The sequence below is a fragment of the Olea europaea genome, chromosome 3 (genome assembly GCF_002742605.1).
Source record: "Olea europaea var. sylvestris chromosome 3, O_europaea_v1, whole genome shotgun sequence".
Lineage (NCBI taxonomy): Eukaryota > Viridiplantae > Streptophyta > Magnoliopsida > Lamiales > Oleaceae > Olea > Olea europaea.
The window spans coordinates 10,538,160-10,560,413 of NC_036239.1; the positions used below are offsets into that span (position 1 = coordinate 10,538,160).

The 22,254-nt window shown below is 33.9% G+C and overlaps 1 protein-coding gene across 1 annotated transcript; it reads right to left on the reverse strand.

Annotated features, from left to right (window-relative positions):
* Positions 1–996: 996 nt before the first annotated feature.
* Positions 997–2,822, reverse strand: LOC111385820 (cyclin-U4-1-like). Its single transcript, XM_023010245.1, has 2 exons — positions 2,438–2,822; positions 997–1,622 (listed from the first exon to the last, which is right to left on the reverse strand). Exons 1-2 carry the CDS (start codon positions 2,770–2,772, stop codon positions 1,340–1,342), a joined length of 618 nt encoding a protein of 205 aa, XP_022866013.1. The 5' UTR covers positions 2,773–2,822; the 3' UTR covers positions 997–1,339.
* Positions 2,823–22,254: the final 19,432 nt, after the last annotated feature.

Consider the following 22,254-nt stretch of genomic DNA (forward strand, 5'->3'; position numbering starts at 1 on the left):
AAATTAAAATTAGGCTCTTCAACATTTTACGTAGAATAGTTATGACTCGTCAATGTCAGTCTATTTTTGGTCTCAACCTATATGAATTTGGAAGTTTGGGTTCCCATGTGTATAAAATCGTCAATTTATTTAGATGTTAAAATTGTTCTCGACTTTAAGTTGAATTGGAGATAAATGTTAAGTGATTTGATAGTTCGGCCGTCTACTACAAGTCATTTGAAAGTCATGCGATATTCAAGTCTAAATTTTCAAGTCCACGACAACGATGTTTTGTATAAGTATGTCTAAATTGTAACATAAATCCATTAATATTTGGGTACATATTATCAAAGATTTTAACTTCTTTTCTTGTTAATACTAATATACAATACTTGCAAATCATTCATACCAAACATGTCATGAATTGTAATATATATGTATATATATATGTATACATAAGTATATGTATGTATGTATGTGTGTGTGCGTGTATTAAGTATCTATATATGAATCTAGATCAAGAAGGATTATTTTGTTATTTCTTGTCTCTGTCCCACTTGGGGTGAAGCTGTCACATGTCCAAGTACAGTTGCATATATGCTTGCACATGCAATGTGTTCCCCGCCAGAATCAAATTACAACTGTCCCACTTGTCTTCACCAGCAAAAACTCAAACCATTCACTTTTCTACAATCAAACCTTTTATTAGAGCCCACTCTCACCATTCATGTCCCTTTCCATATACGGTCTTAGCATCACCCTGTGAATTTTTAGTAACTCTACTGATAAAAGGAGTATTAGAATCTTGCTAGGATAAGAAAAGTTTTTGTTTTCCTTTTTCTTTTTGGGCAACAAACAAGAAAGAGTAGATCGAATCCACTTCCTAAAGTTTTGGCTTTCGTGCTTTATGCCGAGCCATTGAAAGGCGAGTAAAATGCCATAGACAAGACTACCTGGGGGCGGGTCGAGCATTATCAAACTAACTACAATTGTGACGAATCGCTAGATCTAGGAGTATAGCACATAAATTCAAATAATTTACAAAAGAGACTACAATATATGTATATACATATGACTCACTTCCAAATATACCCCAAAACATGGCTAGCTAAAGATCTTAAAAATATAACAGAGAGAAAATAAGGACATGGTACAATTATGGGCTTAAATTGCCAACCCAAAGAAAGAGGAAAAGAAAAGAAAAACTACTACCTCTAAGGCACTAACCTACCTGCATCAAGAATTCAATGACATTGTATGATACATAATACTAGACAATGCAGTAGACAAGATTTTAGCTTCTTCTTTCGTTTGGTACTTTATAGTTGACATTACCAAACACGCTAAAAATGCATTAAGCTTAAACAGCAAGTTGCTGCTGCTGTTGTTGATGGGACGATTCGTCTTCATTGAAACACAAATGGAGGTTTGATGATCTTGCTGTACATAAGGAGGATTCTGCCATGTCAACTTGAGGCTGCATCATTATCATCTCTCTTTGAAGATAAGAACAATATGCATAAAAAGTGTTGGGTTTCACATTCAAATTGAATCCCAATCCAAATAAAAAATCCACTTCAAGAATGTTCATCTCATTTGTGTTGATTCCTCCAACTTTAGCATAGTAAGCATTGTTGTAATATCTGCACATTTTATACCCCACAAATGATATATGTGAGTCATGTTGATTAAATACAAATATCATATTTCGAAATGCTGCATCATAGAAATCGGAAATACAACGAACAAAATAAAAACTAGTTATTTATCTTGATTTTACACAATACACACCATGTCTCGTTGTTTCTAAATATTGTCTAGTACGAAATAGTCGACTTTTCTAAACATACCCAAAAAGAAAATCATTGGTCCAATTTTGCATGCGTTATAGTATTGCATATACTGTTAAATGAAGTATATGACTTCTAAGTCATTGTTGGAATGTAGCTTTCAGAAATGAATGGAAGATTGAGACTTTGATGCGACAATTAGTGGCTGTCTAATTTGAAGAACTGAAAGTATATAATAATAATAATAATAATAATAATAAAGAAATTAATGGAAAGTTGTATTAATCTCTTTGATTTCTGGATCTAACTTATATCTTCTTGAGGTAATCAAGAATTTAACTCAGAAGAACTTAATCACAAACCCTCTAAATGGAAAATTTAAACATTGCTTTAGTTTACTATTTGGGTTCTTGTACAACAATAACAATAATTTAAGTCGACTAAATAAATAATCAATTAAAAAAAATCTTTTTCTGGAGTTCGAGGCGAATTGATGAAAATAAAGAACTAGGATCACAATTGAACACATCAAGAAACTGCATTAATTCCAACATACAAACTAAAATTCCCAAAAAAAATTCGTAGTCCTCTGGATCAAACTGAATTCCAGAAGCATCTACAAGAAAAATATCATAAAAATAACAAAATTTCCTTGAGAGAAAACTTACATGTCATCCATGAATTTTGCAGCAATCATAACACTAGTGATGAGCAGGCGATGAACATTGAAAGAATTGATTGGCAAGGTGGGTTGGCGCTGCGTGAACCGATCAAGATACACATAAGCAACAACGTAACAACAAGGGCTGCAATTTGCATATTTGAAAATTCTGTCCAAATAAGTTTGAATTGAGATAGTTGGTCGTGTTAGGCCGTGAAAGACAGATATTTTTTGGGTTTGGAAACTTGGGTTTAGATCGTTCGACTCGGCAACCCGGTGGAGGAGAGAAGAGAGGAAACTGATGAGCTTAGGCATCACATTTGAGCTCTCTAATTCCGCCATTGTTGATTTGAAGGTGAATCTTGAAAGAGGGATTAATTTGTTATGATGTTGATTATATAAGTGTTTGTTTTTACTGTGCGTATATCTAACAACCTGTACGGTTGTCGTTGGTTGGCAAGGTAGTTGAGTTTACGAAAATGTCCTTGGAAATTTAAAATATGGCTAGAACGTCCTTGTCCATAGTGAAATGATGTGTTAATGGTACTCTTTTGGCTTATTTCACGGTGGTTGCTTAACTTAAAATTGAGATGTGAAAGGGTGAAAAATTGATTATATTGGGCTATGCTTTTTGGTGAGAAAACGAAAATGAAAAAAGTTACATAATTTTAGTAGAGATGATAAAATATTTTCTCTTAGTCTGTTTACGAATTAGGCCAGACGATGGGAACATGTTCTCGACTTCAACTCCTACTCTTATTTTTATTTTTTTCTTTTCTATTTTAAATTTAATTATATTTAAATATAAATAAATAAGTAAACAAATGATAAATAAGGACATTGTTGTCATCACCTTGCAGCCATCCCTAACTTGAAGGATAATAAAGTAAGATATAGTTGGAAGATAAGTATAAGCTAATCATATGTTTATACATGAATCACGGTGAATATGAGGTGAGGATCCACATGAGTTATCTAGCACGTATTCTTTTTTTTTTTTTTTTAATACCCAGGTGTCCACCTTACAGCGACTAATCCTGGGATTTATGATCCAACCCCTCTTCATGCAAACCAAGTAAATCGCGGGTTGTGCCCCAAACAGGCTAGGGTTCAAAAGCCCCCTGAACTGAACTGCCAAAGTGCAGAGCGAGTCAAACCCATGTATGCGCCTTGCCTTCCGAGAAACTCCTGCCTTCCAAAAAATATCCTGCCTTCCTTCTTATTTTAAGGCATGTTTGTCATACACATGGATGACATTGTATTGAATAACTCACAAAGTTTCGACATCTTATTTTTTGTATTAATTTTGCTTTTCTATTAACCAATCTTATTAAAACTTTCCCCGACTTTGTTTGTGAGAAGTCGGTCGAATGTCAATCTTCCCCTTTAAATAGAATGATCGTATCAAAAGAAAGATATAATCAAAACCTGAGTCGTTCAAATGTTAATCTAAGGAAACATCATTTAAACTCATTGGAAACTCTATGAAAAAAGAGCATGAGTTTTGGGCCACTAGCCTGGCTAATAACCAATCCGATTGAATTTTTGACGTATGCTTTCCTCCAAAAGATATTAATAGCAAGCAACACTAATTTTGGTTCGATAGGATCCCATTTTGGGCTTCAATAAACATTTATCACCAGATCGTGTAGAATTTCGCATTCGTAACCACAAATCCGACCAATTAAAAAATTCTTCTTGCTCAAAGCTCGATATAGTGTCATTTAGTACCACGTATCAACATGACACTAATGTACAATTATGTGACACAAGGAGGGCTTGTTTCAATCCACCACAGCATTAGTACATGATTGACTGTAATTAAAATATAATTATTTAGCAGAAAAAATCCAAAAAAATCATAATTATGAGTTGTATTTAGTGATTAAATCTATTACCAAATCCTCAAGCTCAAATCCAAAATTTGTGTTTTAGCTTCAACTTCAACTCCACATGGAAAGATGCAACAAATTTTTTTAATTAATTCTCAAATCAATAATGTGGTTTAGGGCCCGTTTGGTAGCGATTTTGAGAATTGATTTTTTGATCGTTAGAAGAAAAGTGGGGTCCACATGTGAGAGAAGAAGTCAAAAATTACGGCTTGAATAGTAAAATAACGATCAAAAAATTAATTTTTTGGGGCAAAAAATCCCTACCAAATGGGGCCTTAATCTAAATACAATTTTTAAAAGAGAAATTATTTTGTATCAGAATAATATCTTTATAGTGATGTTTTTAATGCAAGAAAGTTGATTTGGCCTTTTCGAGTCACGTGTTCGAAGGTGACTCCTTGAAGAAATAAGAACTTTATATCAATATCTATCTTTATCACATAGTGCATAATAGAGGATATAGTACTAAAAAATAATATATTTAGCCATGTTTAATTTAGTTAAAAATTAGACTTTTAGTATATTTTTGATAAAAATTAGTAAAATGTGTGACTAAAAAGTTGATAAAAATTACAAGTCCCCGTAAAACGTGTAGTTGTAAATGAGTATGAAAAAAAAAAGGAATTTCAAAAAAAGGGAGCCAAATAGGAGCTTAATGTGCAATGACGTGTTTGATAAAGTAAGTGAATATTGGTATACAAAACAAAAGTAAAATTTATTTTGCTCATAAAGTGTACAAGCATGGATCGAGGGCTTGTTTGGTACGAGTCATTGAGTCGGACAAAATTAGATATACGACTAAAAACTTAAATAATATGAAAATTGATTTTTTGATCGTTAGAGAGAAAAGTGAGCCCATATATAAGTGAAGAAATAAAAACTTACAGTTGAAATAGTGAAATAACGATAAAAAAAATCAATTTTTTTGGATGAAAAATTGCTACCAAACAGGGCTATATATTCTCGGAGTTCCGAATAACTAGCTAGGACTTTTAGCCCCCGTTTGGTCCCCATGTAGAAATGAAAAAATAAGTGGAATAGCGTTTTTTTTTTTAAAATGAGTGGTTGAAAATGAAAAAGAGTTTTAGGTTTACGTGTAATATTATTTTATGAAAAATTATGTAGTTGAAAATATGAGAGGGAAAAATGTAATTAAAATTAATGAGGGCCAAACGGGAGCTTATTTTCGGGAGGTATGGCTTGTGCAGTGCCAATGATACAAAAAATTACTATTTTCGCGATCCTTATATTTATGAATTGTTCAGTTTAATTTAACGTACTAGATATGGTAAAAATGTACATGTACAAAGTGTGTCGAATGACAGCTCACTTCAGAATGGATGCAATTATTGGTGACACTTAAAAAATCATGAAATGAAACATAAGTACAAAAAATATTAATACATAGACTTTACAGTAAGTTGTCTATTTTTTTTTCCATATATATTATGTCACTTTAGGACTATCAAGAGGTGAAACTTGAACATGGAATATCATTTTCTTGATGAAGGACCAATTATTGGATGAATTATGAATAATAAGGCGACTAGTCATCCTTTTGTAATAGTTACACTTGTATTGAAAGCTAAGAATTCTGAACATTTATAATTATAGTTATTAAACTTGAATCGGACCGATTGGTTTGATTAAAAAATTGATAAACTAGAGCATGGTTGGATCCGATTAGTATACTTGCATCAATTAACAATCAAACCGACTCATAGACAGAGTCACCCCAGATATTTTGGGGGCTTTATGCCAATTTTAAATACAAGGACTTATTGAAGAAAAATCATCGTATTCTTACTTGAGCCTTCCTATAGAAAGTTTTAATATAATCATGAAGAATTTAATACAAACAACTAAACTTCAAAATTTGAATAGGAAAAAAAAGAAATGTCAAAAGTTAACATACAATACAAATTATAAGTAAGTTTGGTATACTAAACCCCCGTTTGAGCCACATTATTGTAAAAATGAGAACGAAAAATATAGTCGTTATGGACCTCACGTAAGAGATAAAAAGTCAAATACGATGGTCTAATGTGATGGATAACGGTCATATTTTTTATTTTAATGGGGAAATAATGGGGCTCAAATAGGGCCTAAATTATAATGCAATAGCAAAGGGATCTATTCGTTTCTTTGATCATTTTCCCACTGCAACTAATTTAAACAAAATTGAATGTGCATTTCAATGATTTACGTACAAAATAAAAAAAATGTTGACGGAGAGATATTATATAACAAAATAATGAAAATGACGATTAAATACAAATGAGCTCCTGGTTTTATACTAATTCATGCTAAATTAACTTAAAACGAAGAAGTATGAGCACGAACAAAGAATTATTAAATTCAAAGTACCTTTAACAAGCATCTAAAATGTTATTATCATGAGATTAAAGCAACACAATAATGATAACAGCCTATAAACTTTGTTATATATGTTTTGAAGATAAATGATAAATTAAAAAACTTGTAAGGCTACGTAGTGATACTAAACTAATCTGTTAAATTGAATTTTCAAAATTTTAATTCCACATGAGATAATTTATTTCTTGTTTGTTTGAAAAAAATTATAATGGATTATTGTTGGACGTCGAATTTGAGATCTTATGATTGTTTAAATGCTCTTCTTTTTTGATACAAAAATTATTTTGTTTTGATTTTTGATGTGACAATGATCTGTCGATTAATCAATTATCCATAAGTTAAACTTCTAACCATGTGACTGGTGCTTGCAGTATGATAATATACTTCCAACATATTTAATACGTTCTTATCATAATTAATAAGTTCGTGTTACTATCAAGTATCAACAACCAATTTCCATTTATCTGTTTCTTTTATTTATTTATTTGTTTTTGTCATAATTGATATATTTCCGTTATCCATCACATCAAATCGCTAAATTTGAATTTCTATCTTTTGTGTGGGATCCGTAACGATAATTGAAAGTATCGTGGAAATTAAGGATCTGTTCGATAGTGATTATGAAAATTGATTTTTTAATCATTAGAGAGAAAAGTGGATCTCACCTGTAAGTGAAGAAGTAAAAAATGACAGTTAAAATAGTAAAATAACAATAAAAAAATTGATTTTTTAGAATGAAAATTGTTACGAAACGATGGCTAAGCAACATGCCAAGCTGGCTAAAACTTGTTTTTTGTTGGAGTAAAACAAAAGAAAAGCATGTCAATGTCTAATTCAATTTCTGTACGCAACTCTTTTGTTCACTGTATTCACCTCTCAAATTCGTCATCCATGTGCTCTCCATGTGCCTACTCCACCCCGACCATTCGTGTAGAGATGTAAAAGTGATTCGAACCCTCCAAATTTTAATTTTTTTAATATCTTTTATCGTATAAAAATATTTAATTTCAACATTTGATATGACACATGATATCTTGTAGAAATAGATACCCTTTCTTTCCTAATTTTATTCACAGCAACATAATATAACAGCAGAATGGTTAAGATACCACTTAAAAGTAATTAAGGAAAAAAAATAAGTTAAAATTTTATTCATTATCTAATGCAACATTAAATGTGACTGATGCAATGGAAGCATCGAGAACGAAGAATAACACCTTAATCTAAATCCTTTGATTCAATAGAATATCGAAAAAGATCTCATATTGGAGAAATTTAATATTTTGTATTAACTTATAAAAAAAAAAAAATCGATGACGACTATATCTTAATAGAGTTTCAATAGTACAAAACCTTAAAATGAATACTCGGAGGCCAATATAAAAGCAACCACATAGAGGAAATAAAATATCACATTTTATACAGTTATACTACATCATTCTCTTCAAATTGAAGAATATTCGTTCTCGAATCTCATATTGCGTCTTCAACCGATACCTTGTAATGACAATAAGTTTATCATCAACCAATATCTTCAATTGAATTGTTCTCTTCATGCCTCCACATTAAAACTTTTATTTCAAATTTATCACAAGAAGTAGGAATGGGCAAATCTCCCGAACCGAACCCGACGGTTCTTGTCAAATTAAATACCCGAACGGGTATCTGAATTGAGAACCGACGGGTACGGTTCGATTCTCGGTTCTAGACCTAGAACCGAAGAACCGAATCTTTCTACTTTTATTTTTTTTTTATATTGAGTAAATCAAATTATTTTAATTTTTTCTAAACAAATTAATAAATTAACAATTTCTAAATCCAAAATTTTGGTCCAATAATTTGTTTCATTTCTAATTTTTTAATTTTTGGCCCAATTACCCATTTTATTGTTTCATTTCTTAGCCAAGCAAGATCAAATCCACTAAATAACCCTAAATACCAACACCAAAGTGCATAACGTTGTCTTGACTCTCGCACTCACTCTCGCAGCCTCGTTAATAGCTCAAAACCTATACAATTATCGATCGACACTATGACCTCCGATCGAAACTGTGACATTCACCAACCGAAGCTTTGATCGTAGCGATCATTTGAACAAGGTAGTTTACTAGTCCCTGACATTCCAAAATCATTGAATGTATCATTAGTTGTATTTATATAATATTTTTATAAATGTTAAAAAATTTAATTATAGTACAGAACCGAACCGAACCGAACCGAACCCGAACGGTTCCATAATTATATTTGGACCCGACGGTTCCATTTACTAGATACTCGAAAAGTTCGGTTCGGTTCGGTTCTCTTTAGAACCGAACCGACCCGCGCCCACCCCTAACAAGAAGCGGTGGAACATGTATTCTCTCACATGCGGGGTGGAACATGTTTTCTAAATATTATGGCCAAAATTATTTATACATTTGCTCATTTGAATCCAAAGTCCCACATCAATGTGATCCCAATAGTGAGTGAGCCGAAAATAGCCTAATTTGGTACCCAAAATAGTTAAATGTTCCTTTCCTAAAGAGGACCATACTTGTTGAAATAAAGGCATCGAATGGTGCATGAGTGGACTCAAGATAGCCCTATAATTGAGTGGGATAATAAATGATCACATCAAGCACTAGTTCATTAGCCCTTCGACCATGTTTGTCTCTGCTTTATGATATAACTTTTTTCGACAGTGTCAAGCTTATAGCAAGTTTTTTTTTTTTTTTAAAAGATATTCTTGTGATCCAAATATTATAGGAATAGATGCCCAAAGATGTTTTTCTCTAACATTTCCGATATCATTGACATTTGACTCAGCCTTGCTGTAATCTTTAAGGTCCATATAGAGTGTCATCATCACATTAAATGGAAGTGCATCACAAGCATAATCTCTCTTTCCCATTTTCTGAATCGTTGATTCAGCTTTTTCCCTTCACAATTAGTTTATCTATTTTCTTAAATATTCCGAAAAAATAGTTTAAACTTCCATTACCAAATCTATTCAAGCTACCCAAGAACTGTAATGTGCTGTTAAAATTCAGAAGCAAAAGTGTCGCACAAACAAGTTTAGCTAAAAAGCAAGAACACTTTAGGCAGAACGTACACTACACAAGTAGTCGAGGACTTCAAATCGTACAGGTTAAAGGTTAAAACTGTTGGATAATTTAGTACTTTAAATCACCGGATCTTTCATGTTAAATCATCAAAAAATTGAAGAATTAAAGCGGAAGCGTACCTGCATCAGACATGGTTAATGCAATAATGAATTTCGCAGTATAGTCTTCCAAATCTACACGCAGTCTCATTTTCCTCTCTGTGATAGGATGCAGAAGAGAATGAATAATAATGTGCGTGTGATCTGGGGACCATAATTTATTTATATAGGGACGTCCTTTGACCTAATTTGGCTCATCATAGAATTAGGATTTGGGCCCGATCTCTACACATATGTAAACTCACACTTTAATTTGATACATTAAAGCCCAAAATCGAAGCCTTATTAGATCACTTTAATTGGGCTCAACCGAATTCGATAGCCCTTAATTTAACACACAATTATTCACCCATATAAGCCCATCTATTGATTAAAAAATCCTCACAATCTCCCACTTGAGCTATATGTGTCACCTTATAATTGTGCATTAAATATAATCTTATGAGTACTCAGAATTTTGCCATCATTATCGAATGTATCCCCAAACAATCACATCCATCAATCATATCAACATAGGATCAAAACGGCTTTCGCTACTTTCACGTAGCTAAACCCATCAATAGTCACGTATATTAATATAACCGAATGACATGGATCAAGTATGGATGTGTAGCATGGAAATTACATGTAATGTGATATGTAACATGCCTATTTCCAATTGGTTCATCTTAATACCTTAGTGAGATCATTTTAAACAGTTCAGAGATAATAAACCAAATAACTTTATAACTGAAAATAACTTTAACTTCAAACAGTATCCAAAATAACAGTACATGTGTCCAATATGAAAAGCAAAAATACAAACTCCCACTGAAACTAAATATCCTCAAGATATATTATATACATATGAGCAGTGTGTTTATGAAAGACCTTGGGTATCAATCCCTTAGTAAGCGGATCCGCAATCATGAAGTTTGTCCCAATATGCTCTATTGACACCTGTCCACTCTGAACTCCTTATTTAACAGCTAGGAACTTGATCTCTATGTGTTTTGACTTTGTCGAGCTCCTATTGTTATTGGAATACAGCACTGCTGATTTATTGTCACAAAATATCTTAAGTGATCTTTCTATATTGTCCACAATGCGCAGCCCAGTGACAAAATTACGCAGCCATATTCCATGATTTGATGCCTCATAACACGCTATAAACTCCGCTGCCATGGTGGAAGTAGCTATGAGTGTCTGCTTAGCACTCTTCCAGGAAATAGCACCTCCAGCAAGCAAGTAAATATAGCCTGAAGTGGATCTCCTACTATCTTGGCATCCCGCGAAATCGGAATCAGAATAATCGATGATCTCCAACTGATCCGATCTTCTGTATGTGAGCATGTAGTCTTTTGTTCTCTGTAAATACCGCATGACCCGTTTGGCTGCTTTCCAATGATCCATTCTCGGGTTACTTAAATATCTCCCTAGCATTCCAACAATGTATGCTATATCCGGACGCGTACAAACCTGAGCATACATCAGACTCCCTATAACTGAGGAATAAGGAATCTTCTGCATTTCTTTAATTTCCAAATCATTTTTAGGGCACTGACTTAATCTGAACTTGTCTCCTTTAGCCACGGGAGAGTCACTTGGTTTACAATTTTGCATGCCATATCTTTTAAGTATCCTTTCGATATAGCTCTTTTGTGATAATCCAAGAATACCTCGAGAACGATCTCGGTGTATCTGAATTCCTAATACAAAAGAGGCGTCACCAAGATCTTTCATCTCAAATTTTTTTGCTAAAAATATCTTGGTTTCGTGCAATAAGTCTATATCGTTGCTGGTAAGCAATATGTCATCGACATATAAAACCAGAAAAATATACTTGCTCCCACTGAACTTGTGGTATATACAATCATCGACCAAATTCATCTCAAAACTAAATGAGATGATCACCTGATGAAACTTGTAATACCATTGACGAGACGCCTGTTTGAGTCCATAGATGGATTTCTTTAATTTACAAATCATTTGCTTTGCATTGTCCGATACAAAGTTTTCTGGTTGTACCATATAAATTGTTTCATCAATGTCACTATTGAGAAATGCTGTCTTAACATCCATCTGATGTAGCTGAAGATCGAAATGCGCTACCAATGCCATTATAGTCCTGAAAGAGTCTTTCGAAGAAACCGGAGCGAAAGTCTCTTTATAATCGATGTCTTCTTTCTGTGTAAAGCCCTTTGTGACAAGACGAGCCTTATACCTCTCTACATCATCTTTCGAATCCCTCTTGGTCTTAAATATCCATTTGCAACCAATGGATTTCGCACCTTTAGGCAATGGAATGAGGTCTCATACGTCATTGTCCTTCATGGACTTTATCTCTTCATTCATGGCATCGAGCCACTTTTGAGAGTTAGAACTTTTCAGGGCTTGACAGAAGTTGATCGGATCATCTTCCACCATTCCAATGTCAACTTCATGTTCTTGGAGAAATACGATGTAATCATTCGAAACTGCACTTCTCCTCTCTCTAGTGGATCTTCTTAACGGCATTGGTTCTTGAGACTGTAGAGTTTGTTCTTCTGGAACAATTTGTTGATCTTGAGAGGGAAATATGACATTGTCTTGATCCAGAGTTGCTTCTTTAACAATATCAGGGATAGAAACCTAATCATTGTCAATGGCAATTGAAGGAATTTCAAAATATTCCTCCTCAAAGACAAAGCCTGTAACCCTTTCTCCCCCCGCAAACTCAATATCCTCAAAGAACCGAGCATTTCTTATCTCAAAAATTGCCTTAGTAGTGGGATCATAAAAATTGTAACCCCTGGACCTTTCAGAATATCCAATGAAATAGCAACTGATGGTCCTTGCGTCCAGTTTCTTTTCATTTGGCTTATAGGGCCTTGCCTCAGCTGGACACCCCCATATATGTATATGCTTCAAACTAGGTTTCTTGCCCGTCCAAAGCTCATATGAGTTTTTATCAGTGGCCTTAGTTGGAACTCTGTTAAGTATATAAGCTGCAGTCTTTAATGTTTCAGCCCATAGAGATTCTGGTAAGGTAGAATGACTAATCATACTCCTCACCATATCCTTAAGCATTCCGTTTCGTCTCTCAGCAACACCATTCATAGTGGGCGAACCCGATATAGTGTACTGTGGGACGATACCGCATTCCTCTAGGAATTTAGCAAATGGTCCTGGACACTATTCACCTGAACCGTCATGTCTGTCATAGTATTCACTCCCACGGTCAGATCTGACGCTTTTAATCCTTTTGCCGAGTTGATTCTCAACTTCAGCTTTATAGTTTTTGAACACATCCAGTGACTGTGATTTTTCATGAATGAGATATATATAGCCATATCTTGAAAAGTCGTCTATGAACGTTATAAAATATTGTTAACCATTCCAAGAATCCGTAGGGAATGGTCCACAAATATCCGTATGTATAAGTTCTAAGACTTCCGAAATCTTATTGGCTTGAAATCTACTTTTATTGGTTTGTTTTCCCTTTATACAGATGACACACAAATCATAATCTGTGAAGTCAAGAGGGTCGAGAATCCCGTCTGACACAAGTCTCTCAATTCTCCTTTTGGAGATGTGACCTAATCTCTTGTGCCACAACGAGGTAAAATTCTCGCCAGTTAATTTTCGCTTTACACCTCGAGTACTTACATGCAGGGATTCATTAAAAGAAGCAATTGTATCAATTGAATAAAGATTATCGTAACCTGATAAAGAACCGAAACCAACCAATTTTGAATCATGAAACAAACTAAATTTTCCATTTCCAAATGAACAAGTATAACCAAATTTGTCCAAAACAGAAATAGAAATCAAATTCCGTCTAAAAGACGATGCAATAAATGTCTCAACAATATCCAAATAAAATCCAGTCTTTAACAATAATCTAAATTTTCCTATTGCCTCTACTTCCACCTTATTGCCGTCGCTAGCATAGATGTATCTTTCACCATCACTTGGTTTTCGGCAACTCAGACAATCCTGCATAGACATACTGATGTGAGTTGTTGCACCAGAATCTATCCACCATGTATGTCTAGGTACCGAAGTTATATTAACCTCAGAACAAACCAAATGAAGAAGAGTATCTTTCTTTACACGTCATGCGTGGTAATTGGTGCAATTCTTCTTCTTATGACCTGCAGCTCCATAGAAGAAACAACCGCCTTCAGTTGGTTCCTTATGCTGTTTCTTTTGAGGTGATGTACCCGCATCTTCCTTATTAATTTTTCTTTTCTTGTTCCTTTTGTCCTTAGGTGGTGGCCAAATGAGCATTTTCTATTTTCTCATGCTTAGTCTTTCCTTTTCCTGAACACAATGTGAAATCAGCTCATTAAGGGACCATGAGTCCTTTTGACAGTTGTAGCTCACCTTGAATTGATTGAAATGTGCCGGAAGGGATATCAGAACCAAGTGCACTAACAAGTTTTCAGATAAATCCAACTTGAGTGCCTTTAGTTTTGAAGCAACGTGAGACATTTCCATAATATACTCCCGAATGTTTCCTTTCCCTTTATACCTCATTGAGACAAGATTTTCCAAAAGTGCACTTCTTTCAGCTTTTTCATTCTTGGCAAACCTTTTCTCAAGGCTCTCAAGGAAACCCTTAGCCGTAGTCACCTTATCGGACATAGTACCTCGAAATGCTTCTGGAATAATACGCTTCATGACCATTAAGCTTATGCGGTTCGATCGTTCCCACTTTTCCATCTCCCTCTTGTCAGCAGAGGTACTCTTATCAGTAAGTGCAGCAGGTTGATCGACCCGTAAAGCAAGGTCCAGGTCCATGACTCCAAGAACAATCATAATGTTCTCTTGCCATGCTCTGAAGTTTGTGCCATTTAATATTTGAATTGAATTGATGCTAGCAGAGATATTAGCAACAGAACCTGAAACTGAATTAGAGAACGTTTATTATGAATAGCTCACATGAATATCTTTAATATGCAAATAATAATAATCTCAAATAGTGGTAGGGCCCATCACAAGATACCAAGTACAACATCAATATCTAGTCTTTGGACAGAGATATTGACTTGTAAGCGGTACTCTTGGCGTAGTGAGCAAACATTGACGATAAAACGACGTGGCAATCAATAAACCTTTCTTTTGATCGATTTATTGATCATATATTAAACCAAATAATCATCACACGTTTATCACCACAGGTGCACATGTATTCTGCTAAATATTGACATTCCTTGGGCCGACCAATATTCACATGAATAACACATGCACAAACACTTTTTAATATTCTAAGTTAGTCAATTTTCACAAGAGAGGTTGTTTTGGCAACATGTTGCTTCAATTAACCACCTTTCAAATATTATATCTATTAAAAGAGTCCTTAGTACCAAAACTTGAGAAAGAGAATCACCAATTTTGCATATTTTGTTTAGTTTTAAACTTTAGGGGCCTTAGGATTAATAATTCAAAACTTTAAGGGGGGCTAAATTAATTAATTCCAAACTTTAGGGGTTGAAATTAATAAACTTGAAACTTTAGGGATCATAATTAATTAATTCAATACTTTAGAGGATCAATTAGAACAAATTTTAATACTTTAGGGGCCAAAATTGACCAATTCCAAACTTTAGGGATCAAAATTTAAAAATTTGAAACTTTGGGGATCAATTTGAATTAATTATGAACTTAGGGGCCAATTTGAATTAATAATTAAATTTTGAGGGCTTTAATTATAAATTCAAAACTTTAATGGCGCGAATTAATTAATTTTAAACCTTAGGGACTGAATTATTAAATCCAAAACTTAAATGCCCAAATCTTAATATAACTTAAAGATTAGGGACTGAAACCTTAATTTTATAACCCTAACCCTAATTGCAACCAGGGGCCTCAACTTATTTAATTTACATGTGAGGCCCCCGCTCTCAAATCGACCGAAAACTTGAAAGACCCTAAAAAAAATTTCTTTTCTTCCTTTCTGGTGGTGGCGCACTCCGCGCCGCCCGGAGTAACGCACCTGTAGCACCCCTCGGTGCTGCTGCCTGCACAGGCAGCGGCTTCACTGCTCGCTACCGGAATTCTTTTTTTAATACAAAATCGAAATATGAATCTCAAAAAATCTGTATTCTTTAAAACCATAGGAAACCGAAAATTCTAGAAAATTTTAAACTCAAAATCTGTAATCTTAAATTCCTCAAAGTGAATATCAACGATTTATTCCAGATCTATGAAAATAATCAAGAATATCATGCAGTAGAATTTTCAGATTCAACAAAAATTAATTCCGAAATTGTTAAATCTATAAACTTCAAATATATTGCAAGAACCAAATTAAATTATTCGATTATCAATGATTCAACATGAAGAAGCTCTGATACCACTTGTTGGATAATTTAGTACTTTAAATCATTGGATCTTTCATGTTAAATCATCAAGAAAATGAAACATTAAAGCGAAAGCATACCTGAATCAAACATGGTTAATGTAATAATGAATTTCGCGGTATAGTATTCCAAATCTACACGCAGTCTACTTTTCCTCTCTGTGATGGGATGCAGAAGAGAATGAGTAATAATGTGCGTGTGATCTGAGGACCATAACGTATTTATATAGGGACGCCCTTTGACCTAATTCGGCCCATCATAGAATTAGGATTTGGGTCCGATCTCTACACATATGTAAACTCACACTTTAATTGGATACATTAAAGCCCAAAATCGAAGCCTTATTAGATCACTTTAATTGGGCTCAATCGAATTCGATAACCCTTAATTTAACACACAATTATTCACACATATAAGCCCATCTATTGATTAAAAAATCCTTACAAAAACGCCTCTGAGTAAACCCCCTTCAGTCAAAGAGTATTGTGGAAGTGTAAGTCGCGAGGTTTGGATGACACCACAATACAAAGTATTTATGAAGATATCTAAAAACTCTAAAAGATCCTGCAATACTTAAATAGAAAACAAAGGTACTGTTACAACTTACAACGTTATCAAAATCAAATCGAGATTATCATTTGAAGATCAACATTTTTATCCAATATCAAGAATGAAGAAATATAATTTCAAAAGTTAAAGAAAAGAAACTCACTAACTGAATCAAAGCACAAGAATCGACAGAGGAAAATACATTGGATTAAGTTCTTTGTATAATATTCGATGACAACATTGTTCACAATGTATGAGTTGACAAAATACTATTGGTTAAAAAAATAAGTTGTTCAAACTATCAAATGACAATGTGGCATGTTGTCAACAAAATTGTCATCCAACATTATGCACCAATCATGAACGGAAAACGTCATAGTATTGAAAAAACCCATAGCAATAAAATTCATGCTATCACAGACTCGAACTTCCCTTGAGAGCCATCCAATTGATATCAAACACTTCAATTATTTTTTTTAACCTCTAGATCATGTTTAAAATGTGTAACTTCCTGAGCTCCTTGACCACTTTACAAAGTTCCCATTTGGAGAGTTTCTTTAGTTTTAATTTGTCATTTGGGCCATATGTAACTAATTGTGTATAAGTAGGTCTTGACATAGTGTTTGGGTCGGTTTCAACTCCAACCCGAAATCAAATTAATCGGTTTGAGTAGTAGGCCTGGAAGCGGTTTGGTTTGGATCAGTTTCGATTTCGGTCAACTCCAATCCGAAACCGAAATAGAAACCATAACCAACTTAATCATTTTTGGGTAAATTTCAACATAAACCAACCACTCTAACTCTTAACCAAACCAAATAGTCAGTTTATAGTTTTTAATTCAAATAGTGAAATTTTAAAAAAAATATCAGAGTTTTGGACTCACTTCGATTACAAGAACTAAAATAACTAAATAACTTTACATTACAAGAACTATTGACTAATAAATAAATACAGGTTAATAGAGACAAATCAACAAAAAACTTAAGAATTTTATTGCTTTTTTATGTATTATGTAGCATGACTGTTTAAGTAGGAAAAAGGCAAAGCATAACATAATGAGCATGGGCCTGCAGGCCTTGCATACGCAAGGTTCCAAAAATTCACTCCTAAGATCAAATCACATATATTGTGCTTACTCACCACGGTTCAAATCTGAAAAAAAAAATTTGTTTCCTTATTTTGTTTTGGAAACTTTTGATATGTAATCTTTTAGCATCCTATTTATACCAAAAGCCATCCAAAATATGGAGGATGTAATTTTTATCATTGAGAGCCGACTTTTGGGAAAAAAATAAAGAGAATATATATCGAAAAACGAAGAATTCATCGCTTGGATCCAGATTTGAAGGCGTTAATTAAAGATTTTCAGATTTTCTTCATAATTTAATGATTCGGGTGATGACTTTCTTTTATTTTCCTTTATTTCTCGCATTAATATGCTAAGCTAAAATTCGTTGTACTGGATGGATCACAAAATTCTTTGATTCTTAATTTTTAATTTGAGACTATGTCTTTTTATCTTAAATCTTGCGTTGTGATTCTATTAATATGCATAATTACATTGTTTTAATGTTAGCACACCTTTAGGACAAAAGTTGCTTATTCGTAGTGTTGAAAAACTTACGGTAAGTAAAATACTATTTATCAAACACACGGGCAATAAATATTAGGAATAGTATTTATGACATATGCGATCATGTGTGATAATCTTAACATTAATGCATGTTTGCCATATGAATTCGGATTCAAAATAGGATTATTTCGTGGTAATCATAGGTTTATTATATTTTGGGAAAGAATAGTAAATAAAAGTAGAATTATTGATAATCACAATTGCATGAATTGAATTAATTATCACTGGTTGAAAATTAGAACTAAGAGTTGATTAGTAAAATCGAAAATCTAATATGTTCACCCACATTTGATTTTTAAACCAATTTTTATTGATTTCACAGTTATAAAACGTAGTTAGATACCAACCATCTTTTGTTACAATTACTAATTTAAATATATCAAATACACTAGAATTATGCCATATTCTTTGTTGGTCGATAACTCACTCATCACGATTATTACTTGTACAACGAACTCATACACTTGTGAAATTTTGTCGAACAAGTTTTTGACACCGTTGTCGAGGAATAACGGTGTTAATTTTAGTTATTAGATATTTTAGATACGTTTCAATTTTTTTTTTGTTTTTAGGCTATTATTGCATTGCTTAATTCCCGTGTCTTGACTTTTTTCAAGCGAATTTGATATATACAAAATCCTAACGAGCCTGATCCAATTCTAATAGATCACAAAATCAAAAGGAAGTTCATGAATCACAGAAGAGTGCAATGTTAAGCAAGGAGAATGGCTGACAATATGAATTAACCATAGAATTAAGTTCAAGTTCAGGAGCAACTATGGCAACCAAATCAACAGAGAGCTATGGTCTTATTTTAGTTGGGATTATGTAACTCCAATTCCTGCACCAGTGCAACCAGTCAAGTATATCATTCATTCGAACAGCCTAATTTCCACCTCAAATCGAATATCATAAATCTGTTTCAAAATCACCAAGACATCATATTATTTTGGAAAAGCACGAAGAATCCTCATGAACATATTTCGACTTTTCTCATGTTATGTGAAGTAATCAATCATGAAGGGATATCAGCAAATGTATTCCGAATGTGATTATTCTCTCATATCTTGAAGGATGTTGTAAGAGAATGGTTCATTTGTTTACCTCCAGGGAACATACAATCATGGAATGATATGGTTTAAAAATTCACCTTGAGTTCTTCCCACTTTTTCGAGTACACCAAATCAGGAATGAAATCTACATTTTCAAGTAGAAAGATTTCGAGAGCTATCCTGAGGCATGGGAGATGTTCAAAAATTTGCGTAGAAAATACCCTAGCCTTGACATTCCTAAGCAAGCTCAATAGTACCTCTTCTACTATGGACTACACCAGGAGTTTAAGAATATGATAGGTGTTTAAGTGGGAGGATCAGTAATGAAACTTGATGTCGATAAAGCCAATGAGTTGTATGATAAAATAGTTGAAAAATCAATTGATGTGGCTAATTGAGAGAAAAGCTCCAACAAAAATAGCAGGGATACACAACGTGGATACAGTGATAGCACTGGCTGTGCAAATGGAAGTTCTTACAATGGAAATGGACAAATCTATCTCAGTCAGTTAACATGGTACACCAATCACCACTTGTTTGCAAAGGTTGTAGACCTGATCGTGCTACTATACGCTGGCCTTTGACTTCTACACATGTTAATCAGCTTGGGAAGGTGAGCTACGTGCAAAACTTCCAGAGACAGCAAAACACTCCAGCACATATAATTCGGGTTGGAGGAACCATCCAAACTTTTCATGGTCTAACAATCAAGGATAAGCTCAGGGAAAAAACAATCAAAATAGACCATAAGGGTTCCAGCAGCAGCAATAGCATCAGTAAGAGTGAAGGCCGTCACTGGAAGATTTGTTATCTTAGTACACCATAAAGACTAACACCAATCTCCAAAATCAGTAGGCTTCCATTAAGAATTTGGAACATCAGATTGGACCAATAACACCTGAAATAGTCAACAGACCACATTGTACATTGCATATAGATACAGAGAAAAATTTTTGGGAATAGGTAATAACAGTTGAGGTGGTGAGTTCTGATTCTCAAAAGTTACCATCATATCCCCGCCACTCTGGTTTAGGCTATCACCACTAGAAGTGGTGTTCAACTATTGAAATCTATACTAAGAAAGATCAAGACTGAGGGCATCCAAGTATCTACAAAAGGCAATAAACAAGTGGAGTATTCGAAGAATCAACAGAAAAGGATCAGCAAATGTCCTCGGACAATCCACAGGTTCATGTAACAATTTCTATCAAAGCACCTGTATACCCAGTCCGATTTCCTGAAAGATTGAAAAATATCATGCTAGATAAGCGTTTATAAAATTCCTGGAAATCCTCAAAAAGTTGCATGTCAATGTCCCTTTTATTGATGTGATCATTCAAATTTCAAACTACTCCAAGTTCTTGAAGGAGATGTTGATTAAAAAGAGGATATTATCCAAGCATAAAATAATAGCTTTATTTGAAGAATGCAGCGTGGTCATTCAGTGCAGGATCCCTCCCAAACTTAAAGATCTAGTGTGTTTTACTCTACTTTACTCCATAGGAAATTTACTTGATATGAATTGTTTAATTGATTCAGGAGCGAGTATTAATTTAATCCTCTTGTCTCTTTACAAGAAATTGGGATTAGGAGATCCTAAGGCGACATATATTACCCTTTAGCTGGTGGACCAATTATTGAAGCACTCTTACAAAATAGTCGAAGACATGCTTATCAAAGCTTAGGAGTTCATTTTTCCAGCTAACTTTATTAGCCTGGACACAGAATAGGCATATCAAATGCCAATAATCTTGGGAAGGCCATTTTGTCTACAAGTCGAGTTTTGCTGAATTTTGATACTAATGAGATAGTCGTGAGAGTGGAGGATAAATAACAATGTTTCATCATGGAGAATCCAATCAAGCAACCCCAATACTTTGAGAAATGCCAACAAGTAGATCATTAGGAAAGCTATAAAGGTAGGCCAAACGAATGTGGAATTGTTGGCAAGGACAACAATGGAAACTTTATTATGTGGAGGATGAAAGATGAAAAAAAGTGCAATCAATGCATAAAGTGCAGGGGTGAAAATTCCCTTTTCAAGTCACTATGAAGAGCCTAGAAACAACACGTGTCAAGCTCAAGACTTTAAACAAGCGCTTGGTGGAGGCAACCCAATATTTCTATCAATTTTATTTATTATGCTTTCTAGACTTAGGATAATTTAGGGTAATTTATATTTGGTTATTAGGAACTCATCATCAATTTCTTGTTTTCCCTTAGGTTGTCAAGATATTAGTCGACGTACTAGATGTTTGAGCTAAGTAACATATGTTCCAGGTTTTTCATCATTAATACTTTATTTAATTGCATCGTGCAAGAACATGACATCGTGAAATACTCAAACCAACACTAACCAATGAGAGAACGGAGCAATAGGACTACCTCGCCATTGAATTTCACACCATATCAAGAGAGTTTTTTCTTCCATTTCTTTTCCATCCTTTTATATGTGGACTTAAGATTTAAGACATTGAGGACAATGTTTTGATGTGAACCTCGTAGCAATGGAAACTACGAAACCCACAACGAGATTGATGTGGAACCCAAGCACGCCAATACTAACCCGATTTTGGATCTTGAACCCCAAGAATTGAACCAAAAAATCCTAGATTAGCGAAAAACCTAAAACCCCTTGATTACAATTGAAAGAACCCACAATCCGATTGATTAGAATGCCACAAGAAGTTGATTCTTGATAAATTCCAAGATTGTTCAAGAAGAACAATAAATTGAAAGAAGAATTTTCTCTCTCTATAATATTAATTCAAAAGTCAAAAGTTCAAAGGTTCTT

Coding starts and splice junctions, on each gene's coding strand:
- LOC111385820 (XM_023010245.1), bottom strand. CDS start 2,772: ATGGCGGAATTAGAGAGCTCAAATGTGATGCCTAAGCTCATCAGTTTC. Junction 1,623..2,437: donor GCAAAATTCATGGATGACAT/GTAAGTTTTCTC, acceptor TAAAATGTGCAG/ATATTACAACAATGCTTACT.